The sequence below is a fragment of the Ambystoma mexicanum genome, chromosome 10 (genome assembly GCF_040938575.1).
Source record: "Ambystoma mexicanum isolate Mex_15411 chromosome 10, UKY_AmexF1_1, whole genome shotgun sequence".
NCBI classification, from domain to species: domain Eukaryota; kingdom Metazoa; phylum Chordata; class Amphibia; order Caudata; family Ambystomatidae; genus Ambystoma; species Ambystoma mexicanum.
In genome coordinates, this window is record NC_090932.1 from 1,484,479,587 (window position 1) to 1,484,506,967 (window position 27,381).

Below are 27,381 nucleotides of genomic sequence, written 5' to 3' on the forward strand. Positions count from 1 at the left end.
GGGGTTGTGTGCCATTTCAAATTGAATTTGTAGAAAATAAAGAGAAAAGGCAACTCAATTGCGCGCTACATCCAAGGCTATGGGCGAGGGTCCTGGTCCGGTGTATGTCGCCCGATTAGAATCCTTCACATTATCCAGATGGATGATATTATGTATCTAAGAATGCAGGAAAGGATCCTCCCGAAGGCCTGAGGGCTCACTCCATAAGGGGCATGGATACGTCTTCTGCCTTGCAAAGAGGGGTGCTGATAAATGGCAGTTGTGCGGCAGCCACCTGATCTACCAATTATACCTTCACAAAACAATACTGCCTGGACACTGCTTCAGGCCAGGAAGGAGGATTTGGAAAGGCTGTTCTGCATTCTATCGATGACAAAATCTAAGTATTCAATTTATGATGGGAAACATCTTACTTCCTCCTCCAAACCTCACGGTGCTTTGGGCGTCTATCTAAACATGAGGAATACGTGGGAGGACACAATCCATTCAACGAACAAGTTACTTACACCTGGTAACGTTCTTTCGACTGGACTACCCTCCAGTATCATTTCTGTGCATTGTACCTTGCGCGCCTTTGTCTTATACTGTTTTTGACACACTAATGCTGGTAATCCTGTTGGAAGAAGGAAAAAAAGGGAACTGAAGCTAATGGGCACTACACATGCTATTTATACCTGCAATGACTTCGACCTCTAGATGGAGGACCTCGAGGGACATCGAGTGGACCGCATTGACGCACACCACCCTCTGCCGCAAAGAGAATTCTGAAGCAGCTGATACTGGAACGGAAGAGATCTAAAGATGAGGAATATGTGGGAGGAACATCATGTATCTCTTTCACCCTTTTTCATATCTACATGAAGCCGCTTCATGATCTCTTGGTGAATCCTGGGGCTGTGTTTCAAAACTACGCGGAATATACTCAGATCATCTTTCACCTAGATAAAGATTTTGATATCAATATCACCCACATACAATAAACGTTTAATTTAATAGAACAATGGAAGGCAGAGAATTGGCTGGGTCTTAAGAGAAAACAGAGATTATGCTGTTTGCTTCTTCCAGACGTATTGTGAAAGCACACACAGTATAACCAGACTTATCTCTTGCTGCACATTGCATAATAACACAAACCAAAGTAAAAACATTGGGGTTTATTTTAGACTCCACTGTGTCATAAACCGACAAATTAAGTTATGAGCTTGTCTCATTTCATCTTTTGTTACTTAAGTTAGACTTATTAGAAAATCACTGCTGCACCATTGCTCAGGCCATTGTGGGTTCAAGTCTATATTATTGTAATGCACCTTGTGCTGGTATTCCTGAATCCAGTGTGCATCGGTTAGAAGTAGAACAAAATACTGCTGCACGGATTGTTCCTAACACACCAAAGCAGGGCCTAATTTCACCTCTTCTGAGGAAACAACACTGGCTACCGATAAGGAATAGGATAATGTTCAAACATTTAATGACTGCCCATAAAGCCCTTTTTTGGAGATGCTCCTAACTATATCAAAGATCGATGGAAGTGGAATGGCTCTTCTTGGCTGTTGAGAGCAGCCTCTTGCTATACCATGACCATATATTGTTTTATGCTCTCTAAATGCTGAGCACGTCCAGAGCGGTCATATCAGCAAAACTCTTGAATGCTTGTCTGGGAGATTTACACTGCTCTCACCACCTTATGGCCTTTCTAATCTTGTTCTATGCTTCAAGGATCCTGTGCGCCCGGCTCAAAACGCGCACTTAGATACCCATTGGTTGTAGCACCTCCCTTCCTAAACAATACAATAAAATATCCAGCTTAAAAAAGTACTGCATGGACAGACAATTTTTTGTAGCCTATGCTTACATGTTTGCAGGGTTAAACCATCTCCAGATAGAATCTGGCACGAGGTGGCACACAGCACTCCGTGGAAGGGGACTGTGGGGCACTACACTAGGGGATGTGCGACTACAACCGCTTTCATGAGGGGGTCCCGTTTCACAAGATCTGCAGTGTGGCCACTTAGTACACCCTACTTATTTTTTGTAAGCGTTACAACTCAGACTTAAATGCAAGGGCTGAGGCCTTGTTTGGCAGAGGAGTGGTGCAGCACATCTTTGGGTGAGCTAACTGTTCCCCTGCCCTGGTATCTCAGATGCTCCCACATATCTTATATTTTAATTGCCATTGGCATTTCTTATATTTCAAAGGTGAGAAATCTGCAGAGGAGATAGGATCCATCAGAAGAACAAATAAGGTAGCCAATGGATAACTGTTCTGATGGTTACAATGTCTCCTTTGCAGATTAGTTATCTGCTTGCCCTTCTCCCCTCAGTCGCCTAAGCAGGGTGTATCCTTCGGACTATTGTGCTTGGGGTGCGCAGTGCCACTTATAACCTGGCTCTGCCTCTTCCAGTGGAAGCCACAAGGGTATGGGTGGGGCCATCCAGCACAGTTTAAGCACGCTTCAAAAATGCCTAAATGCCAGCATGCAGGCTGGATGTTTCAAATACAAGGAATCAGTTAAGGCATGTGCAGAGGAGACATTGGGCCTCATTACGAGTGCGGGGGTAAGGGGTTAACGGCACCGGTAAGGATGCTGGTGCTGTTAACCCCTTACCGCCGCATTCCGAGGTCCCTTAGCGGGAGCCGCTACGGGACCAGGGAGCTAATAACAGGCCAGCTATTTGCGGGCCCGTTATTAGCTCCCTCCCTATTCCCATTGAGCCCTATGGGGACTCGAATGGGAATGGGGAATGGTTTTCTGAATGGGGACTTACCGGGTCCTCCAAGGTTGAAATGACCCGGTAAGTCCCCATTCAGAGAACCCGGTCCCGGACACGACTTTGGAGGGGCTACCTCCAAAGTTGTAATGACACCAATTGTATCCGTCAAAACCATTGTTACCCGTAAGGCACATAACTTGTTCTTTTCCAGTCTGACCTGCAGCAGCTGAAGGGACTCCCAACAGGTTGTGAAGGAGAGAGAGCCCTAATCGCCATGAAGGTAATATTTCATACCCGGCACACCGTAAACTTGATGCCAGCTCCTAAATATAAAGATGCCAGCCAGGAGACCAATGGTCTCCTTAACAATAATTGGGAAGTACACTTAGTGTGAGAGCAAAGAACTACTTGAAAACTATGCAGAGTCTACAGTATGGCAGCTTTCAGGAAAACAAGTTTGAATGGTCCTGGTGTGCCCCTGTGTGCTTTTCTGCCACTAATATCTATGTATCTATTAATTTGGCTAACTTGTACCTCAGGTAAACCATGGAAAAATATCAAGGCAAGCCCAAGTCATCCAGAAACCATGACTAACTTTGGTAGATGTCATGGGCAAACCATAGTCAACCATGGTTGACATTGGAGAAACCACAGATAACTGTGATAGATACCGTGGATAAACCATAGTGATCCAGGGCCGATCATAGATAAATCACGGGCAATGGCAGTAGATATCATAGACAACCCTTAACCATCTCTGATTGACAAGAGAATAACCATGGATAACCATGTTACATATCATGAACAAACCATAGTCATTCAGGCTTCACCATACATATAGACATATAGAAGGAATGACATGCACTGTAGAGGCTACTGCACAAGTTAGAATTATTGTTCTATTAACCTGCTATTGCAATTGCCATCAACTTTTTAATTCCTTTTTCATTAAAGCCAGGGCCAGGGTGCGCCGAACTTGGCTGCAAGGGTGCATTTTCTTATTTTAAACTGCACTTTGCACTTTCCTGAAACTGCCATGGGGCTTCAAGCCATGCACAGCTCTCTTTCTGCTTCTGGCAATTTGTTCTCTGAGATGGTACCTAAACAGAACATGGGGCAGTCACGCAGCAGGTGTGCCAGTGGCACACCAAAGATGTACCAAAGGCAAGCTTGTCTTCGCCAGTCATTAGAAGCGAATAACTTTGCCTAGTCCTCTGAGGATTTACTTAAATATGGTCTTTGCATCTTCCTATTCACAACACAATGAGCAAGATAATTTATAAAAACAAGACCCAGCAAACGTCAGTAGACCTCCCTGTTCCTACTGAGCCTGTTTTGCTTTGGCCACAACATTTAGTTAGATAACATTCTCATGTTTGATGATAGAAAACAGACAATACTAAAACCTTCACCAACAAAAAGACAGCTTAAATGCACAGTCAGGTGTGAATAGTAGGTGTAATACGCATCATTCAAAAAACCTTGATATCATGCTCATAAATGAGTCCTCCTGGCTACAGGTTGATTATTATCCTATTATTACCGGCCTGGTACACCTGGTGCCTGGTGAACATTGTCACCCGCCATAGATCAGAGAAAAAAAGGAAGGTGGACCAACCTGCATCTTTAACAACATGATAGGCACTTTAATATTGCCATTCCCAGACATTACAGTTCCAGAAACTGTACATCAAAAGCACCTTTATCTCAAATAATTCTGAATATTTCTATTAGTATATAAACTTCCAATCATATTATACAACTCCAGCATATGGGCAGGGACCCACCTCTCGGAATTGGAGTTAGGGATGGATAACTGACATTTTGCACAGCTTCCATTAACTTACATTTTGTCTAACTCATGCTAGTGGCCATACTCTGGATTTCATTTTTACTGAGATGCATAGATCTTGAAATCAATTCCCCTGTTCAGTCAGACTGCTCCAAGAACTATATTATCCTGTATATTTTTTAACTATGGGGTACATGCATCAGTTTGTGTCCTCGGGATCCCACATGCATAGCGACTGGCACGCTATAGATATCAAGGCATTTGTTGATTTCTTTCTGAGCAATAGCATTGCTGCTATAACTTTGGCTGAAAATTAAACCTCCTATTTGAAACACTCCTTACAGGTTTTGGAGCATATGTAGAGAATTTACAAAATCTGAAAGTATGCTACAAACTACTGGTGTAATCATGAAACAACAAAAGTCAAACCTATAAAACAATAAGCAGAAAGGAAGTGGAGACAATCTTACAATCCTTCTCTACCTCATGTCTGTCTTGGCCTCCTTAACTATGAATTAAGGAGGCCAAGATAGCATATTTTTTTAAACAGAATGATCACAGCACAATATAGAGAGGAAGAATGTTATAACATTCTCAATCAATGGAGAAACTATACCAAAAAACAAATGTATGTTCATCCATCACAAGAACTGTATAACAAATTGGCCACATTTTTCACACAAACGATTATAGATATTTATGAAGATATTGAAACTACATTGCATTCATGTCCAGTGACAGGACGTAAAGTGTAATTCCATTTTAAAAGATTACATAGCACCCTGACCGGGCCAGAATTTCTGTCCCTAGTTCATGCAAGCAAAACTTCAGGTTCTCCTCAAGACACCTGTTAACTGTCACTCTTTGAAACAACTCATATTGAAAGCACTTCTTGACAATTTGCTCTGTGAGATTATCAACCTCTGCTTGTCCTCTGCTTTCTTTCCGAAAATACTAAACCAAGCAATGTTCACTTTGTTTCTTACAAAGACACAGGCTGACCCAGAGATCTTGGCTAATTTTAGACCTCTTTCTGATATCTCATATGTAGCAAAACTAATAGAAAATGTGATTCTAACTCGCTTAATAAGTTTGTTCATGTAAATAACATTCTCAGTTCTTAACAGGCTGGTTTCACTCCTTTGCAGGTGAAACTGGCAAAATCGTAATTCTTTATTTGTTGACAGAGTTTGGCACTGTACACCACAATATCCTGCTGAATAGGCTAAATCAAATCTTAGGCTTCTACTAATTTTCGTTTTTTACATTCTTCCCCATATGAAACTTCTATAATCTTATGGTGTGAATTACTTCAATTACACCAAAGATACCCAAATCTAATTCGACTCCAATTCAGAGACTTATACTAACTTTTCTTGCTGCATGATGAATATGGACCGCTGACAGGTGGGTAACAAATTACAGTTAAGTGCACCCAAGACTGATACCTTGACAGTAGGCCCTTCTAATATCGAATGGGCTTAAATATCTGTCCCTCAGCACTTTGTCCTGCCATATGCTGCTTGAACAGGTAGTAACCTGAGAGTTCTTATTGCTTTTAGACTTTCCCTTGACCCACAAATTATATCAGTTGTAAAAACGGTGTTCCACACCTCAAATCTTCTTAGACAAACCATGCCATTTGCTTCTTATGCACATAAAGTAAAAGCAGTTTTGGCTTTCATATCTCTCATATAGACAATACGAATAAAGTATGTGTAGGATTTTGCATTTATTCACAGCATCAATTGCCAAGAATAAGACATTCTGCTGCCTGGCTAATTACCTCTAGCGGATGCTGCACATCCATTTTGGATGCCATTAACCAAAACTTTGATTACCACTACGCAAGCAAATTAACTTCAAGCCCTTATGTATATACCTCACAGATACTATTAAGATAATGGCCCTGTTTTCTTCAAGGAGACACTTTAATGGAACTTTCTAGCTCTCAAACTGGCCACCTTTTTGAACTTATCGGCTTTATTTTCTTTTTCTGTTTAAATCTGTTTATTCACATTTTCAGCAGCCGAACCAATTACATCGTTATACAGTCATTATCATATCATGACAAAGTTGCACTATTTTGCTGCCAACAGCTGCGACAAATGTAATTAACATACATAGCAACAGCTTGCCATACACTGCCATTACTCAATAAAATTATACATTCGCTAGAGTCCAGTCCTTTATCCCAATCCAATGGCACGTCTCCTTGGAGTCCTCCAACTGTCCCCAGAGTCATGAGTCCATCCTTCTGAATCCACATTCATTCCTCAATTTATCAGCTTTATAGAGACTTGAATAAGGGGGCAGAAGATGTATTTGCCACGTCATCCTACTCTGAAATGATTTGATTCCCATACATAAAAATATAATTGATAATCTCTCCTTTTTGTCAACAGTAAAGAACCTATCTGTTCGCTGCTCCGTTTTCTTTAAGTTATTGCAAATCATTACTTAACTTAAAGCACAGTGAAGCCACCTGGCATTCATCGCACCTCCCAAAAAGCATTTAACATAACATACACAAACCAACAGATACCTGTGGTAAATGTCATTGGCAATCCATAGTCATCCATGACAAACCATAGAGAAACATTAAATTACTGTGTTACAGATTATAGACAGACCACAGTCATACATGGGTGGGCACACATAGCAAAAACATAGATAACTGTGGTAGATAACGTGGACAAACCACAATTATCCATGACCAATCAAGTAGAAACAGCAGTTGACTGTCGTTTTTCAGTGCTCTTTAAAACAGGTGTGGCTAGATTTGACAGTATTATTTGTGCAAATTGCTCATAGAATATTTTTCCTTTAGCTACAAACTGTGTTTGCCCAAAGAGGGCGAAGAAATGTGTTCACCATCTTGTTACTGTAATAGCTTTAGCTTTGAAACTGTAGTCTGTTTTCTTCAATTGTATTCTGTTTTATAGTCACCAAGATGCAAATGAGTTCAGCTGTTGCACTCTATATCTTGGTGCCATTGAAGCTGCAGCGAAAGGGCTTGAGAGTCATGGAGCAAGTGGGAGATGGCAAGTCTGGAAGCAGGCCTGAGGAAGAATGTTTAATGTAAAATAGCAGTGGCCGCAGTGTTATCAAGGGAATTATAGTACTGTCACTAGTATATGAAGTTTGGGGATACAAACTGAAAAACATTATAGCCATGCGGACAGTATAGGTATGAACTTGCGATTTCAATGTTTGACACTTGTCGATCAAATAACATGTATTTGAGTGATTAACCCTCATAGGCATCATTAATTTTGGACTTTCCACTTGTCAATGATATCCTGACAGTCATTCAGAGATTATGCACTAATCCGAGCCCTGATGTCTCTACTGTTCTTGCAGAGCTCTGGAGGCTGCTGCTTCTCTCGGTGGAGATGCTCTGGACCCATACTATGGTCTGCTGGAAGGAGGACATGATGGTGAATTATTTCGGGTGAGGATGATCATGGCAGAGCATGTCTTGTATAGTGTAATGAGAAGCATGCAAACAAGTACCAGAAATAAGGCGTTGGCTTGTATGGTTAGCAGTGGTTAGTGCTCATTATCTAAATTGGGATACTTTTATAATAATACAAAAGGTTTATAATTGTTTGAGTGGTTTCCCTTGTGAGCCTGATCCTTGCTGTGTTTTCTTCCTTCTGCCTAGGAAATGGAGGAATATTTTTACTATGCACAGCTGCGTAGTCAAGGCCTCGATACAATGGAGCCCAGGCAAGTGTCAACACGAATTCCCTTAAAGGAAGCACCTTTCATAATGCGTGCACTAGGATTCTACCCTTCGGAGCAGGAGGTTGGTGAAAAAACAAATGCATGTTCAACATTTAGTCATATGTTCACTTTCTAAAATGATGTTGGGCATTAGGATAGGGTATTACGAAAACTGTGAGGAAGCCTAAAATGCCATACACAAGGGTACGTGGTTGAAATTTTACAACCCTTTCCCCATTGGACCTTGGATACCTTGGATCCTCTCTGATGCATCCCACCCCCATGAAGGAATCAGCCCACGATCATGTCCAACAGTAGTATACAAAGGCAGTGTAGCATTGCTCACCCATATAGTAGGGTACACAATGAGCCAATTGGCAGGCTTTTACCTACATTAATAGAGCTTTCACACATATTTTGCAAGTAAACCTACATGTGTCACTGCTTTTAATGAAGTAACAATGGGTCATGGGATTGCTAAAAAATATGGAAACTAATTTAAAAAGTATGCATGTATGTAAGTATAGGTTTTCTATAGCACAATCCTATTTGCCAAGACGTATAACTCTGTACAAAAGGGGGAAGGGTGCAGGAATCGATTAATTCATGGATAGAGGAAGTAACAACTGGGTGGGAATAAGGCGGGGCAGTGAGAAATGCAGTCTGAGGTTCAAGAGTGAGCTTCCAATGAGATGTTCGATGAAGAGCTGTTGTCCGTTCCTTCTCCAGGCGCAGGGGAGACTAGGCCATTCTGATGTGTGTTGTGTGATGAAGTCCTTGTTCTGACCCCATCTCAAGAGTTGAGGAGGACTCTGCAGACCTGGAAGCTGGCTCATTAGAATCCTAACAAAAGTTAAAAGGACATAACCAATATCAAGCCTTGTTTGATAAATTGCCACGTGGATACCTATATTAACACTGAACCAAATTACACCAAGTGTGAATCTTACCAGTAACAAGCAGAGAGACCAAAATTCCAGGAGGAAGGAGCGCAAACAATCCTTAAGCAAGGGGTCTGACCATTGCAAGTCACACAGGCTTATACCCCTGGAGGATCTGAGAGCCTGAGAAAGCTGAGAGTCTCGGAGTCCAGAGAGACCTGTGAGACTGATCCTTGCGAGGATGTGGAGACTGTACCAAAGGGTGAGAATTTCTGGGGCTGGCTGCGGGAGCAAGCAGGGACCTATATCGCAAGGTGAATAGTGTGCAGGGCACAATGTCTTTGAGAATGTGGCACTATATCCCTGGAAGTGAGCAGGGCCTGATATTTCTGGGAAAAATATTCTCTTTGAACATTTACCTATCGCACACTCTTCTTTCAGCCTTTGTTTAGATTGTGCCCCAGTGCTCTAGCTCAATGTACAAAGCAGTAAGCATCGTTATGCAAATATTCTCTCAGAAAAATCTGCCATTTAATGCAATCGTTCAAGCTAGCTTAATCATATTGTAAGTGGTGTTTTTAGGTGTTTCTAGGTGACAGACTTCAAGAATCATGAAATTGAAAGCTGGTAATGCTGCCCAATTGTTAAATTAAGACTAATAAAAGTATATGGAAACCCCATTTACTGACTACAGTGGGCAGCACAACCTCCCCATGATTCTTAATACATCTCACACTCCAGACAGTCCAAACCCCTTTTAACCCCAGGAATAAGGCACAAGCAGCAGGTATACGGAAATATCTGCCCCTTCACTCAGAGCAGAGCATTAGTTCTCTTTTTGTAAGCTCAAATGCAAAGGACAACTACCGTGTACAAATCCCTTTATGGACTCCGATTGGGCCGGAAATAAGTCTTTCTGTCAACATAGTGGCCCATGTTTGCAAATCACAATACGTTTGCTTTCATAACAAACTGAGTAGAACCTATGTGGGGCGCATGTTTGGTAACTTTCTGGCCAATAATGCCTTGGCAAGCACATTGCATCAATAACCTTGGTCAAAATGATCAGTTTTGCAGGGTGCTAACTCCTCATGATAGTCCACATTGCTCTATAAAAGTGGGCAGCATTAGCCTTTTTTGACTGCCTAGGTACTGATCTGTCGGACAGTCTGTGCCTGCACATTGTCACAGAGGGCATATATAGGAAGGACACCAAAGCAATAGGTTGTAGTTCACTATCTTTAATTTTGGGTATTAATCACAAAAGCGGGCAACTCACATAAAACTGGGATCTATATTACGGGATAGTATATAGTGAGGGAGGTAATGAGAAACTGTCAACACAGATGACGACCCATAAATCTACAGATCAGAGCACAGTGGATATGCAGAATAGTGATACAAACATTCAGTAGAGAGCAGTCATGGCCATCGTACAACTGGAATCCAGAGTGGAGATCCGGGATGAGTATCATTATCCTGGGTGTCTTGCTCCCTGTAGAGATTAGTGGTTCTGTTCAAAATGTGTTCCACAGTGTGCTAGAGTTGACAAACGATTCTAGACAGAAATATGCTTCCAGTTCAGATTTAAAACCTACAACTTGCCTGTCAGAGGCCTGGCAGGAGCCATCAAAGATGGGTGTACAGTGATAGCAGTTCTGAGTGATCCGGAGAACATGAATTTGGCTTTTGCTGCATAGCAATAAGAGACGTTTGATCGCCCCTGACTTCAGTCCTCAATCGCAACAGAGAAGACATGAGTTACTTTTGGTTTGAAAGGAACAACAATTGGGCTTGAAGCCATCTGTTCTGCAAACAGCACATCTGAGTGTTCTGCATGAGGGTAAATCCTTTGTCTTTGTGAAAGTGGAAGCAGCAAGTTTTTTAGTAACACAGGAAAATGTTACTGGTTTTGGGGAGATTTTCTAGGTATGTTTATCGGAGAGATGCTTTGCCAGTTAATAACCAGCCAGGTCACTGGTTTAAGCTGGCTTTTAGCATGTTTTATAGTTTCCGCAAATGTTTTCTATGATGTTTGACTAGAATGCTATTTGATTTGACTTCTGACATGAGTCAGAGGTGGTTTAGGTGACATGACATTAGCAGAGGCTATTTTCTAGAATTTTCATTCTGTTTGTTGCCTTTTTCCTGTGTGCTGTTCACCTTTCTCTTTTTTTATTAAGAGTATTCGATCAAGGAGTCAGTTAAATATAAACTTTTAATACCTTAGTATTCATAGGATGGGCAGTGGGATCATGGATCAGAAAGGGGCCTGGGAGAGTTGGGGGGATTGTTCACCCCACAGTTCTTCTGGGGTTGTGTTTATATCTGACCCTCTACCTATTGGCTATGTTAATACAAATAGTTTGAAAAAGGGAGTTCAAAATAAACAGCGTACAATTAAGAAGTTTAAAATAAATGGTATGGCCAGGCGTGGGAGAGCGTTGGATGTAATTCTCCATCACCCTCACATATCCTGCAATATCCTGTCTGGGCCCCACCCATGCACAAAGCTGGGGAGGCTATCTGATGGCGGGGGTAGAATTTTCCTCAAAACTTTGTTTTCCAAACCCTGCCGGAGACCTGTGCCTTTCACGAGCCATTGGGCAGAAGGCTCACCCCAAGGCTTTTCACTGATGCACAGGCCACAGGGCAAGGTCCCAGTGAGTCAGGCTAGGACTGCAAGCTCCAGAGGTTATCATGACAAATTGTGTCAGCCATACAGAACTCCCGCTCTTTTCTGGAGACTAAGTTCCATTCATTGGGCGTGGAGGTGACCCTGGTAGGGGCGGATCTTAAAAAAGTAAATGAAAGCATCACGCCATGGGGGTCCTCCAAAGCAGAGTGAATGCGATGGCGGTGGCAACCCACGCCCTGTGAGCAAGGGCAGAAGACACAGAAGGTTGCTCTAGATCAGTGGTCTTCAAACCTTTTAGGCCTGGAACCCCCCCCCCAAGCAAAATGTGGGCAGGCCGGCCCCCCCAAAAAAATGCCCATTGGACAGGAAGTCAAATGGCTATGAACTATTGCGTGCCGTAACCGCACTCTACTCCCAGTATAGTCCCTGGGCTCCACCACCTGCTCCCATCACAGTCTCTGGGCTTCTTCATCCCACTCCTACCCAGTCCCTTGGCTCGCCCATCCCACCACTGACCCTGGGCTCTCTCCGCCCTGCCCCCACCACTATCCCATGGCTCCCGCCCATTCTGCTTCCAGCACAGTTCCAGAGCCAGTGGCGACTGGTGAGTTTTTTAAGTGGAGGGGCTTAAAAATGTCTCCCAGATATGCCATAGCGACCGACCGTAGCAGGGGAGCCCAAACCAATCAAGCGAGTTTTGGATGTTTTCCTGGGTTAAAATTGTGCATTTTAGAACATAGACTAAAAGAAAAATTGGCTAAAAAGCCAAACAATTTGTAATAGGTGCTGCGAGGTTCAGGGGGCAAGCATGATATTTTTTACTGGACATCTGTGATAGATGTACAGTAAAAAGATACCATCCCTGTCCCTTGGGCCCCACAGTGCCTAACACAATCAACATGATTATGTGTGTATGCAAGGCACTGGGGGGCCCAGGGGAAAGCATGGTATTTTTGACTAGACAGAAGGAGAGCTGATTTTGACAGGTGGGTAGGGGGGTTGTGCAACAAAGGCATTTTCAAAATGCCTTTGTTGTACAACACTCTTGCCCCCACCCACCAAAATCGGCTCCACGGACCAATGCAAACACACACACACACACACACACACACACATTCACACGAGCACCCATCATCATACTCTCACTAATAACACAAGCATACATGCATACATACACATATTTAAATACAAAATAAATGAACATAAATGTACCTTCTGCCCTGGTCCTGAACTTTCCTCCTCAGTGCTCTAGCTCCTGCATCATGAACAGGAATCGGGAAGCAATAGCTTCCTGGTTCCTGCACATGCGTGCAGGGGCCTGCGTGTGGGTGCTGGAACGCCCAGCTGTAGGCTGCATCTGTTCATATGTGCGAGGAGGCGCAGGAGCACCCCCTCGCCTATATAGACATGCAGTTCCCCAGCCAGCATTCCCAATAAGCTTTGCAAGGTTTGCAGTGAGCATGTGCGGCTGGGGAACTTAACTGTCAAAGGGAAACTATGTTTCCCTTTGACAGTTCAGCCAGCCCAGGAGCACTCCCTCAGATGGAAAAAGCAGCTGAGGAAGTGCTCAGTGTTTCACTGGGATGGCTCCTTGGCTCCTCCATAATGGGTGAGGGGGCTACTGGTCAACACCCCCTCGCCCATTATGGATGAGCCGCCAGGCTCGGATTGGCGTATAGGGCAATGCCTGAACCAAAAACGAAAAAGCTAGTTTTTTGGGTATCAAGGGGCCACTTGTTGGGCCAATGTGGGACAGTTTGATGAGTTACTTCACTATGCAGCTAATAGTTTTGACCATTGTTGCTGAATAAATATTCTTTAAATATCCCAATTTGCTTACATTTTAACAAAAAACACCCCCTTGGGTACTATTCAAACAGTCTGTCCTTAAGGAATGACTTGCCATTTGCAACTGTGGGCCACTTTTTCATTGGTGCCCGAGACGGTTTTATGCCCCAGTCCGACCCTGTGAGCTGCCCCTGCCCATTTCCTCCTCCATTTTCTTTTTACTTTCAGACTGGGGACATGCGGCCACCGCCCTCCCCCCACTGGGAATGCAGCCGTGCCCCCCTTGGGAGGGCACGCCCCACAGTTTGAAGACCTCTGCTCTAGATGATGCAATATACGCATCCTGGAAATACCTGAAGGAGATGAGGGGCACAGCATGGAACTTTATCTTGAAAAACCCCTGGCGGAAACAATGGATGTAAATGCCTGTCAAAATGGTTTACAATTGAGAGGGCTCATTGGATCCCAGACAGAAAACCACCAATGGGGTCCCACCTTGTGCAGTAATTGCCAAGCTCCTCAACTTTTGCGACCGAGTTGCCGTGCTTGGAGATGCCAGGAGGTGAACGGTAAATGAAGTTGGAGGCGCCAGGCTTACTGATATTTCCTGACTTTACCCAGGAGTTGCACCATCAAATGCAGTGAACCAGAAACTGAGGGACATGAACATCAAATATATCTGTGAATTAATCCACTAATAAACCCTTTAGCCAGATATGTCAGAAATATACAGCATGCAACTAACCTGATCAGGTGCACAAAGGTGTATAGTAAAGAATCCCCTAAAACACCAGAACGCCCCTTCAGTGTATATGAATGAAGTAGGAGATACAGCAGCCTCAGGGAAACTCTCTGGGGAAGAAAACCCTAGTATCTGGAACGGCAGGGCATCAGAATTGGATCAGCCTCTTCTGGAGCCACAGAATGTAGATTTCAAGCTTGAAGGCTGTAGTAATCGTCTTTCTGCCTGTCCTATGCCACATGCAGCGTGCACATTCTGGGGCAGAAGCCTAGACTTGTCGCAGTAGGAGAAAAGAACTGCATTAAAGTGAGGGACAGAGGACGCGAAGCGAAGAGCTACGGTAACGTTTCTGAAGACAGAAGCATACCGAATGTTCTGAAAATGCAGCATCATGTGCGATAAGGAAGGCAGTCTCTAAAGCTCTGATAATGTTCTGGGAGAGATTGGAAAAAAGATGAGCAGTAGATGTGAAGATCAGCAGAGTATAGATGATACAGAATCAAAGGAAACAAAGAGGGTGAACTTACGGAGCGTCCACAGTAAAGAGTAGTGACAAGCCGGGTAGCTGGAGAAGGCTGCATATGATTTGTTCTGACGCTGGAACGAGGAGAAACCAGGAAGTCAGCTGCAGAGGAAACTAGAGCACATTGCACAGCAGGCGCCATCTTGGGAGAAGGCAGGGAAACAACCTGGATTCTTTTCCATCTATACCAAACAGAATGTCGCTGCAACCAAGATGTTACAGAAAAGGCATTTAAGATCACACCCGGAGACCAAATAGCTCAGGGGATACTTGAAAGAGCAGTCATTTCCATACTTAAGGAGGAATCTGAGAAAGGGGAGACTGAACGTGGTGACCTGGGTTTTTGAGGAGCAGATGAAAAGTCCAATCGACCTGTAGCATCTAGACCTAGCGAAGAAGAACCTGACACCCTTCCCGATTTGGCCTTTGCCCAAAGGAACAACCCTTTATTGGCAGAGGCCTCTATTACCTGCACCTGAAGGAAGAGGAAAAGGAGGCCCTTTAAAATGGGAATTCTTATATATATAGAGGAGAAACAACAGAGGAGGGCATAACAAAAACCCAGCTAGTAGTTCCCCGAAGCCATAAACAAGTAGTTCTTAAAATAGCCCACTTGCATTTAATTGGGGGGGGCATTTGGGTCAAACAAAGACACAAGCCCACAAAAGGAATGTTTCTTTGACCAGGGATACATGCAGACATCAAGTCCTTTGTACACACATGTGGCATTTGTCAACGGACCAGCACACATATTCCCCCACCAGCTCCTTTGAATCCTTTGCCCATTATTGAGATCCCGTTTTCTAGGATTGGAATGGATATTATTGCTCCTCTTGAAACCTCCAAATTGGCCAACAAGTATGTGCTGGTTATAGTGGACTATACCACAAGATACCCTGAGGCCTTCCTCTTAAGAACTAACACCACACAGCAAATATTAAAACACGTACTCCCTTTTTTCTCTACGGTTGGGTTTCCACGAGAAATACTGACCAATCAAGGTACCAATTTCACGAGTAAACTCATGGAGGAAGTAAAAGAGTTATTACACATTACCACACCCCGGACCTCTGTGTACCCTCCTCAAATGGACAGTCTGGTGGAACGATTTAATAAAACTTTGAAGACGGGAAGAATTGGGACCAGATGGTTACCTGGGCTCTCTTTGCAATTAGAAAAACACCCCAAGCCTCTACCAGGTTTTCCCCTTATGAATTATTGTATGGGCGAGAGCCCAGTGATGTCTTAGACATGCTTACGGAAAACTGGGAGGAGAGAGAAGAGGCCCCAATACCACTCTCCCAAACAGCCACAAGACTCAAAGAACAGAGGGCTTCCGTTAGAACTCTGGTACAAAACCACATGGAAAATGCCCAACAACAACAGAAACGTTCTTATCATAATAAAGTATCTTTAAGATATTTTTCTATCGGATAAAAAGTCCTGGTACTGTTGCCAACCTCAGACAATAAGTTAGTTTCGAAATGTCATGGGCTATATGAAGTGTTGGAGCAGATGGGTCCTTGTAACTACCAATTATATCAACCTGATTGCCACCAAAAGACACACATTTGCCATGTAACTCTCCTGAAAGAATGGAAGGAGAATCCTTCAGAGTCCAATGAAACTATATTATCTTGTTTGGTACCACAGGAAAAGGAAATACCCTTAATTCCCCCTGAACTCGGGAATAACCAAAACCAAGATCTGATGGACCTCATAAACCAAGTTCCTGATGTTTTCTGTGAAAAACCTGGAAGAGTGAGAGGCGCCTATCATCACATTCATACACCAGCAGGCAAGGTAGTGAATTTTAGACCCTATAGACTGCCTGAAGCCCGTAAGGAACTGGTAGTCAAAGAGGTGGAACAAATGCTTCAAGCTAACATCATTGAGCCTTCAACTAGCCCATGGTCCTCCCCCATCGTACTGGTGGCTAAACCTAACCAGAGCGGTGATTTTGTATAGATTTTAGGAAGGTAAACTCCATCTCTGCCTTTGATGCTTACCCCATGCCATGAATTGACGATCTCATAGATAAGCTGGGTAATGATGTCTATTTGTCAACCCTAGGTCTTACAAAGGAATACTGGCGGGTTCACTTACATGGACCTGATGAGGAGAAGACCCATTTTGCCACCCTTTTAGGGCTGTTCTGTTTCAAAGTCTTAACCTTTGGTTTACATGCTGCTCACGCCACGTTCCAAAGATTTATGGATCGAGTTTAAAACCTTACTCAAATGTTTGCAAAGCATACATTGATGACATCATAATACATAGAAAAACCTGGGAAGTCTACCTCTACCATTTATATACCATCATGAGGGCCTTTCGTAAATAAGGACTAACTGCAAACCTCAAACTGGCCCAGTCAGCCGTAAAATACTTGGGATTCTTTGTGGGCAACGGTGGTGGCCAACCTCAACAGGAAAAAGTATGAGCTGTCCTTGCAACACCTACTCCCAAAACCAAAAAAGACTTAATGGCCTTTCTGGCTCTAATCTAGTTATTACCGTTGCTAAATTCCAAACTTTTCCGGTAAAACATCCAGGTTACACAGCCCCAAAAGCTTAAGTGAAATAATGAAGACGAAATGTGTTACAACATCCTGAAAAAACTTTGTGTTAGTGTCCCATCTTAAAAATGGCAGATTTCTCTAAAGAGTTTATCCTTCAAATCGACGTCTCCCTGACAGTGTTGGGTGCTGTCTGGTCTCAAAACCATGACGGGATGGAAAACCTGATACTCTATATTAGCAGAAAACTGTTCCCTTGGATTTTGGAATTTGGTTTTGGAATTAGAGGCATTAGCCATAAAATGGGCCATCCTTCACCTTAAGTACTATCTATTGGGCAGGCATTTCAGACTGGTCACAGATCACTCTCCCTTAGTCTGGTTGAGCCAAAGGAAAGAATCAAACCCCAGAGCAATGCAATGGTTTTTGGACTTATAACCGTACTGCTTCTCAGTCGAACATCGAAAGGGCCAAGAACAGGGCATCATCTATTTCCTGCGAAGCAGACCCAATCACATTGCATAGGGGAAGGATATGTGAAAAACCTAAGGGTCTTTCCCAAACTACTTCTTGGAGATCTTCTACACAGGTGGTCAGGGGAGGGCCATCACCTTTGGATCCCGACCTTGGTAGCAGACAAGCGAGGAAGGATCACCTAGGTAGAGGGTCCTCAGGGATAGGGGAGGGAATTCCCAAGGGTGAGACATGGTATCCCCCCTTCCTTGATAGTAACCTACCCAACCCCCCTCAGCCTTCATAGGATGTATTAAGACATAATGCTCTTCCCTTCCCCAAGTATCATGCAAGTACTGTGACGAAGAAGAGGAAGTCAAGAGGAGTGCAAACCTCCTACGAGAAACACTACTCTGGTACTGGGGCGAGGAAGGTGCAGATAAAGCCACATCAACATCCTCATTGGACCTGTCCCACTAACAAGGCGAGGCAGGGTCAGACAATTGCCATCAACTATGCCCACCTGCAGCCTATCAAGTACTCAAGTGAATATAAACAGGACACACACAGTCAGCAGTTGGAACGAGTTGGGAAGAGAGCTGTGGAGGCGTGGCTGGCCAGTACCAGCTGGGGGAAAGCAGGCCACAGAGACGCCGAGCGTTCGCGTGTGGGAGCGCCCTACAACAGCTTGGTTGGGGACTTGCAACTCCAGCTGCAAGAAAAGGTCCAAGGAAGGGAGCTGGGAGGTGTGCTAATCCCTTTTCGCATTGCACATATAGAGTGCTGTTCCCCTGAGCAGAACAGGGACCCAGGAGTGTCTGAGGGACAGGTGGTGAGAACCTGACCTCAGTCGGCATGGACATTAACTGCAAAATGAAGAAAACACAACCGGTGAGTCAAGCGTAGTGAAAGCCCGGCCTGTTTGAATAAAACGAGTGAGATACAATATTGCTGCTCGACCGTGTGAAGTGGAAGACGCGTCGGGTGAAACTGACTAAAAGTAATGCAGAGATACAAAGTGTCAGAGTTGTCGTGTGTAGGATTACACGTTCTCGAAAGACTGTGCGGGAAAGGAGAAAGCTTCTGAGAAAAGGGCGAGCTGTGCGCAGTCCTGAAGTAGGAGTGAAATACAGATCTGAAAAGGGGGAGCTGTATGAAAACAAGTGGGAGCAAATGTCCCCAAATTGATAAAAAGGTGTTTCAACAAAACAAAAAGTGTTGAAAGGCATTGGGTGGCCACCAGGCAAGAGGCTGATCCAGAAGGGTCACAGAAACCCCACAAGAAGAACAAGAGAACCCAAACAAAGTAAGGCACCTGGTTGCACGACCTGTAATGGGTTGACTGTGTGGTCTGACAACTGTGCCACGACCAGGGGAGCCCCAGCTGTAGAAAAGAGCTGCATGATGTACTGAAGCTGAAAGTCAAAGGACTTGGTTAAGAATGGGGAAGGGAATCTTGTAAGAAACCATGTAAAGAGTGACATTTTTCCGGCAGAACTTTTGTGAGTTGAACTTTTGTGCTTTAAAGGAAGCAACATTGAATATTGGTAATTTGGAGAATATACAGGAGCGACTAAGCGTAGGGCGAGGGAAGCCTGAAAGACCCAATGAAGAAGTGAATCCCGACCAGGAAAAGGTACTGTGAACTTTTGTCAAGTGAATTCCTGAGTTGTTAAGTGAATTCCTGAAAATATGTGGAACTTTATAAAACTGAATGCCTTGACCTTGGGGAAGGGAGCTGCACAGGGGCTCCATTGTCACATTAGCATTGCTTTGGACTGACAGACATAGACTTCCCTTAGCTTTCTTTTCATTAGGGAACATTCCCACCTTAGGGTTAGGGCAAGTTAGGCGTCATCCCATCCTGATCATTGAAAATAAAGGTTTTGAAAATCTACTTATCTGTCTGTGTCATCTCTTGAGACCATGCGTGTCTCACACTATCGAGAATAGATTACTTCTTTGCGCAACTCATGCCAAGAGAGATCTCTCAACACTCTGCCTTGTTCATAACTATGGAAGGGGCACGGAAGGGGCAGGTGGCTTCCTGGAGGTTAAATTTATATTACCTGGGTTTCCTGGAAGTTGTGGATCAACTGCGTGAGAGATCGGTAGAATATTTTTTGCTGAATTCCCCGTCAGTAAATAACGCTGAGATGCTATGGGAGCGGTAGAAGATAGTACTGAGAGGGGAATGTGATGATTCCAATGGTGTCATCACTTCTTTCCAGGCATTGGCCAGGCGATGGCAGCTGCTAACTGATCCTGACCCTGAGGGCGGCTATATGAGGAAGGATCACATGCGGGGGAGGGCAGCCCTCAGGGGTGTCATGATATCATTGGATGAGACATGGTATCCCCCTTTTTCTCTTGAGGATACCCCCACGATCCCCCATGCCTTAATGGCATATTGTCATACCTCCCCTCACCCACCCAGGAAAAGAACTAGAAACACTTTCACAGGATCTGTGTACAAGTCTTTAAAATCTGACTTGTTTGTTAAGACTCCTGAAAACACCTTTCCAGACTCTGGATACAAGTCCCCAAAATCTGACTTTCCTTTCAAGACTCCTGAACACACCTTTTCAAATTCTACATACAAGTCCTCAAGAACTGACTTGCCTTTTAAGATCAATGAAAACACACTTTCAGACTTTCCATAAAAGACATTGGAAACCAACTACCATTGGCCTAAAAACAAAAGTACTGCCACTAAGAGGAAGAGTGGAGTAATGAAGATTACTGAAAGCCAGGAGCGCAAGCTGTGCTCTAGTTGTTACAGGAACGCATCTGATGCTGGGAGATTTAAACCAACTGACCAGCTGACAGGAGCTCAAAGACGCTGGCTAGAGAACGCTGCTTTCCTTAGTGCTGACCGAGGAATTGTGGGGTTGGAGAGGTGTCCGGGGAGCCAACCGTTTCGCTGACCAGGAATTAAGGAGCAGACTGCAAGAGGAAGTATGCTCCCGACCAGGAAAAGGTACAAAAACACCAGAAGCAAGTGGAAGACTCCCGGGCTTTCGCAAGTACTCAAAGGCAGCCCCCACGCCACTGAAGCCCAGAGTGACACGTAGCGAGTGCGTGAAAGCCGAGGCAGTCAGAGAAGCAGAGAAGGCGAGCTTGAACAAATCCCAGAGAGACCACTGCCGGCTTGCCGTGACAGAAACCACATATGCCAGCAGGAAACGGTGAGTCAACCCGAGGGAAGAGGGGATGCCAGGGCTCTTTTGGCAGCCTTGCTAAGACCTATGAAACGTGAATGGAATATATGAGAGAGATCGAACAAATGAACATTCCTTAAATCGGCAAAGCAGAATTAGAATAAGTGACTGTAAGGTTTGTGAGTGTATGCAGTACGCCTGTGAGAGAAGTCCTGGAAGAAGAGTATACCAGGCAGAGTAAAAGTGCAAGAACAAATATGAGAAGATTGTAAGTGTGTGCGGAGCCCACATGAGCGAAGCCCTGGCAGGAGAATATACCAGGCAGATGCAAGTTGAAACTGGCAGGAGAGTATACCGGTGTCCGTAGATTTCACCAAATACAATTTCACCTCATAAGAAATCTTCAGTTTTTTTTCTTCAAATTGGTTAGGTAAGGAGGTAAATTTAAAAACATAGCTGCGGTGGGGTAAGGGGCTAGGATAAGGAAGCGGGGGAAGGAGGAGGCTGTGGGTGGTCTCCCCCGCATAATAAAAAAACATTCAAAGAAAAAAAAATCCATGCTTTTTTCCTTTAGGTGAAGTGGATTCAGTGAACTCACGGATATACGAGTATACCAGGCATATGCAAGTTGAAAGCATGTTGATTTAAGACAAGCCCTGGCAGGAGAGCACACCAGGCAGATGCAAGTCGCAAACATATTCATGTGAGAAAGCCTGGGCAGGAAAGCGCACCAGGCACCATCAAGTTGAACAGTGTGGAATATACAGTATTCAAATAAGTCCTTTTAAGGATACATCAGGACAAACAAAAAGGCTGTGGAAGCACATAAAGAAGAGAGGGAACGCTGCAGGAGTGGGTATACCAGCTATCCTAACGAAAGACAAACTAACAACCAAGTTGTGTTGTATACCAGTCATGTTGTGGATCAAGAAAAACTTAAGGAAATGTAGGAAGTGAAACAGAGTGAAGAGACATCTACGGGAAGGTAACTACCCTCTTGAGCAAGGAACTCTATACAGACTAAAAATCAAGTGATTTTGTGTACCAGTTGTGTTGTTGTTCCAGAGAAACTCAGGGAACTGAAATTCTTGAATATAAAACAGAGTTAAGGGAAACCCGGGAGAAGGGTATCAGCCTCTGGAACAAGGAATTCTATCCTTCTAGAACTTTTGTGTTGGAGTCACACATTTTCTTTTTTTGAACATTTGTACACTACCGAAGCTCAAAGACATTACCCTTTTCACTGTAGAGTTAATTTTGTTAGAATGTGAGTGCCATAATAGTACTTTGGACATGGGACAGTTTTTACTTTGGACATTCTGGCATCAACAGATCCTTCTTTTTGTTTGATCTAGGTAAACACCTCTTAGAGCAGGGATAGAGAGGCATTTTCCAACCCCCTTTTTTTTTGTTATTGAAAGTTTATGATCAAAATCTTAAGTCTCTGTGTCCGTGTCTCGTTTATGGTTCCGCACAGGAAGCCATCTCGGCCCTGGCGGCTAGAGAAAAGGAGAGGCAAGCAAAGTTGGTAGATGCTGAAGTACAGCTGGCATGTCTAGAACAGCAATTCATTGGTGACCGCTCCCAGACGAACCAACGTCAATTGTTGTAGATGAGAGATGCATACCACACACTTGTCACTGACACAGCGAGGCAGGCTTACTTAGCTTCATGCACCAGGGTATATGAAGTTGGGGACAAGACCGGGGAGCTGCTGACATGAATGGAAAAACTGGATCAACCTGCCAGTTATGTGCATAAGATACATACAAGGGAAGGGGGGAAATGAAAACAGTAGATTGGATCTGCGAGGTGTTTGCAGAATATTACACACCATTCATACACGGTTCCGGTGGGGCACACTGGGGTGGGATATACTGATGCCTTGGAAGAGTTCTCCCCCACCCCCCATAGCTTGGAAAGCAGCAGGTTGGGGTCCTGCATGCGGATATTACTAGGGAGGAAGTGGCTGTGGCGATAATGTCGCTACAGTCAGGGAAGGCACCTGGCCCAAATGCGTTTCCAGTCGAACTGTGGAAGAGGCTAGCTGAATAAGTAGTTTACTCTAGGCTATCAATGTTCCAATGTAGTAGGGATAAGAGACTGCTTCCCCAGGATCTGTGTCATTCGACCGTTGTGGTGATACCTAAGATGGACAAACCCCCGAATGAATGCGCTTCCTACCATCTCATCTCGCTCCTCGACCTGGAGTCAAAGATCTTAGCCAAGCTTTTGGTGGCTAGACTGAATTAATTTTACCGGATCTGTTCCATCCGGATCAAAATGGGTTCCTGTTAGATAGAGCAACTCATATGAATATCTGGAGACCACATGTGGCACTGGACAGGATGAGTGAAAGTCAGGATTTGCTGGCAACAGTGGCCATTGATTTCGAAAAAGCATTTGATACCATTTATTGGGAGTTTGTTTGGGCGGTGATGGAGAGTATGGCTTTTGGGACGAGATTCTTGCAGCAGGTTAGGCTGCTGTGCAAGAACCCCTATGGCCAAGGTTCGGGTCAATGGTAAAACATCCAAGCCCATCCCGCTAGAGAGGTGAAAACGCCAGGGCTGTCTGCTATCTCCGTTGTTGGCTATTCTGACAGTTGAACCCTTGGCGATATGGCTCTGTGGAGATCCCCACATCAAAGGATTTGTGCGACCCTCAGGGTAGGAAGACCGGGGCCACTGTATGCAGATGACTTGCTGTTGTGTGTGGGAGAACCCCAGAGGTCGATACCTAGAATTATGGAGGTTCTGCGGATATATGGACAACATAGTGGTCTCTGGGTTAACTGGAGAAAATCCTTCCTATTTCTGGTGCAATGGGGACCTCTGGCTATCCTAAACGACTGCCCTTTTTGTGTGACAGTAGGTATTTGGGTATTCAAATCTGCCAGGGACCCCATGGCTTTTTTGCAACGTAACCTGGCACCTGTGTTAGACCGGTTCAAAGCGGATACTACATTTTAGTCGGCTTTGGCGGGAATCCTTGATGTTCTGCCTAGATTTTTGTATATGATGATCATGATGATTTGGATTTATAAGGCGCCGAAGCCCGCGGGCATAAGGGTGCCGAGAACCCATCAAGGCGTGGAAAAGCAGACGCAAATAGTCCTAAGAAAAAGTCAAGACTAATCAAACAGAATGGTCTTCAGCCCTTTCCTGAATCTCAGTAAATCTGTCTCTAAGCGTAATTCCTTAGGCAGTTGATTCCAAAGACAGTAAATGATCTGCGCATGCCTCTGGTTCTTCTGCTTCTTTGAAACGAGAAGGATACTGACTCACTAGCTCTAGTGGATCTGAGATGATGCTGGATTGTAACACAATCTCTCAGGTCGTCTGGAGCCTTACCATACAAACATTTAGGCACGATGGTCAATGCTTTAAAGCAGATTTGTGCTTCTTCTGGAAGCAAATATAACTTCCTTCTGTGTGAGGTAATCGGCTGATGTCTGGGGATTCCATTAACTATGCACACTGCATCATTTTGGAGGACATGGAGCCGCCTGATAACATTTTTGCTGTCTCCAATCATTAAAACATTGCAATAATCGATTCTCGGCATGATTAACGCATACACGAGGATCTTGTATTTAACTTCTGTCACATATGGTTTTACTTTCCTAAGTAACCTGAGTAGATATTGAGCCTTGTTACAAACATGGTCAATGTGCAGTTTGGTATTCAAGGCGGAGTCAAAAATGACACCCAGTTGTTTAACTCTGTCTACAGTTCTAATGGGATGATTTTCAATACAGAAACTCTCCTACTGACCATCCAGTTTAGATCTGGCCTGGGGAGAGCCAAACGGCATAAGCTCTGTTTTAGAAGAGTTCAAACACATTCCATTATTGGCCATCGAATATTGGATTGATGTGTAGACTTTGTTTATATGCTCTGCATCCTCTATATAGGATATATATGCTTCACAATACCCAGGTTACGGTCCTGGGACCGGGCTTTCCGGGCGATAAAGGGTGCTTTGAGGAGGCTGCTATAGGGGAATTCCCAACCCACAATTGCATTACGTAACTTGTACAGATTGGTATGGGAGGGCGGGATAGGACTCCCAGATCTCCAAAAGTACTATTGGGCTTCACAATTGGCAGTGGCAAATGAATTGCAATTGGGGGTCCCAATGAGTTCACGTACTTGGCTATAGCGGGATGGGCTGAGGGGCAGAGAGCCATTGCATGTCTTACATGGGAAAGCAAAGGCAGCTGAATTGCCTCAAATTTTGCAACAAGTCGTGAAGATTCAAAAAAATAGCCACAAAACAAACCGGGTGGGAAGGTATAGCGACGATGAACGCTCTAATATGGTATAACCAGAGCATGCCGGAGCTGATGAAGCTGCCTTTTGCGGCCTGCTGGCATGGAATAAACCTAAGAGTTATGGGGATGTGCTGACAGAGGGCCAGCTAAGGTAATTCCAGGAGCTAAAGCAGAGCTCCCGCTTGTCGGATCCAGAGCTTTATCAATATATCCGATTCAGGCACGCTATGTGGTTGCAGGTCCGGGGCAATTATGAGTGCTCATAACAAACTCCAGTAGAGGCTAACACACACAGAGACAGGCCCTGTTTACGATGTTGTACCTGAGTAGGGACATTGTATCATATATTGTGAACATGCCCAAAACTGAGTTTCTGGTCTGGGGCACTTCGCAGAGTGTCTGTAGGGGTTTCTCGGCCAATCCAGGCGGACCTGAAATTGGGTCTACTGGGAGTGTGGGGAGAGGAGATGTATTTACAGTACGAACAACTATTTATTGCTATTGCCCTGATAGTGGCAGTGGCAAAAAGTTATATTGTCATGCTATGGGGAGCACGAGAAGCGCCCAGATTGTCTAAATGGGAGTTAGACATGAATAACTGCATGGCAATGGAAGAGCGAATATTAAGATTGGTGGGGCGTGGGGAAGCGCTAAGTGACCCTGACAGGTTGCACTGAGGGGTGCAATAGTTTGTATGTGGGGTGGTGACCAGAAAATAACCTGTCGGATGACAATATTGTATGCAATGCAGGGAGTTTGCCCGGATGAGTCGCTATACTGCTGTATAGTAATTATGCTTCACTGATTACTTGTTGTTATGAAATAAATAAAAATAATTCTCATTTTTTTAATGAAGCATTTGTTGTCGTGCGAGGGGTGACAGAGAGGTGGTGTCTCAACTATTAGGAATGCATTATCTGTCCTTTTTTGAAATGTTATTTGGTTGTTGTTAGTGGCCAAAGGGGGTTTATTCCCCCCTCACCCTCCTTTTCCTTTTTTTAAATTTTTTTTAACCAAAAACAGTTTTTGTTTAAAATAAATGATAATATTGTTTAAGGTTACGTTGCATGGCATTATTTTGAAAAATTGGGAATTTGTATAGGTTGATATTGTAAGTGTAGTTTTACTCGCAGAATGAGCAGTCAGCATTTTTGCACAGTTTGTGATGCATATATGTCAGGAGGTCTATATTTGGTATTTTCTGTGTTGAGGTTTCTGTTTTAGTTGTCTTTATTTGCTATAAAGCCCTCCAGCATGTCCTGTTCCATCACTAGAGATCCGGCCACTGAATGTCCTTCAATGCAGGACCTAAAGGTACAGAACAATATATTTAGGCGGACATTTGCTTGTGGGCGAGGTGTAAAAGGATTGTGATTCATCACCTTGTTCTGTCTGCCCATGCTTTTAACACCAGGCGGGCACTTTGACCCCTGTCACGTAGCAGGAAGCCTGCTGTAATATCTGGGGGTGGGGGAGGGGACAACAGCCAACTTAGAGCCAAGGCAGCCCTTCACTTTCTTTATCGGCCATAGTTTCTTTAGGCTTAGGCTGCTGTATCACAGGCAGAAGAAAATAAAGTGTGCTCTGGATAGCCAGAGCAACACTGGAACAAACCTTACCCTTAGCCTGCATGCCTGACCAGATGGAAATTACAATGTAGGGGTATCTATGTGCATTTTAGTATTTTATTTGAAGAACATGTATGTCAATTTCGATCAGAAATGACTTTACAATAACAATGGTGGATGCATTCCCACAAAGATGAGAACACGTGGTAAGCCGATTTCAGTTTTTGAACAAAGTGGCCTATAGACCAGGGACAAAGCAAGCAAAGATAAAAATAAGAAACGTGTGACTTAGAGGAGAAACATTAACCTAGGGGGGAAAGTGCTTCAAACTAAAGAGGAGTACTGTATAAATATGTAAAAATGCATTATTACTCAGCACTGGAGTGAGCACTGGAGCCAGGGAGGGAGGATGGGGGAGAGGGCAGGGGTAGATTCCTCCTTGGCAAATAAGTGACGTTTAAGCTAAGCTTTGAAGAGATCCACAGTCATGCTGGCTTTGATTATGATGAGCAGTGGGTTCCTTTGGAACGGGGTGAGTAGGGAGAAAGAGCAGAAGCTATGGGCGCAAAGGGCAGGGCATGTGGAAGTCAGGTTGAGTGCAGA

The 27,381-nt window shown here is 44.1% G+C and overlaps 1 protein-coding gene across 1 annotated transcript in view; it reads left to right on the top strand.

Annotated features, from left to right (window-relative positions):
- Positions 1-27,381, top strand: part of CFAP251 (cilia and flagella associated protein 251) — a 1,318,836-nt gene that overhangs the window by 1,132,710 nt on the left and 158,745 nt on the right. Inside the window, exons 18-19 of the mRNA XM_069619593.1 lie at positions 7,868-7,958; positions 8,172-8,315. Coding sequence (XP_069475694.1) covers positions 7,868-7,958; positions 8,172-8,315 — 235 coding nt within the window. The remainder of the gene's footprint in view (positions 1-7,867; positions 7,959-8,171; positions 8,316-27,381) is intronic.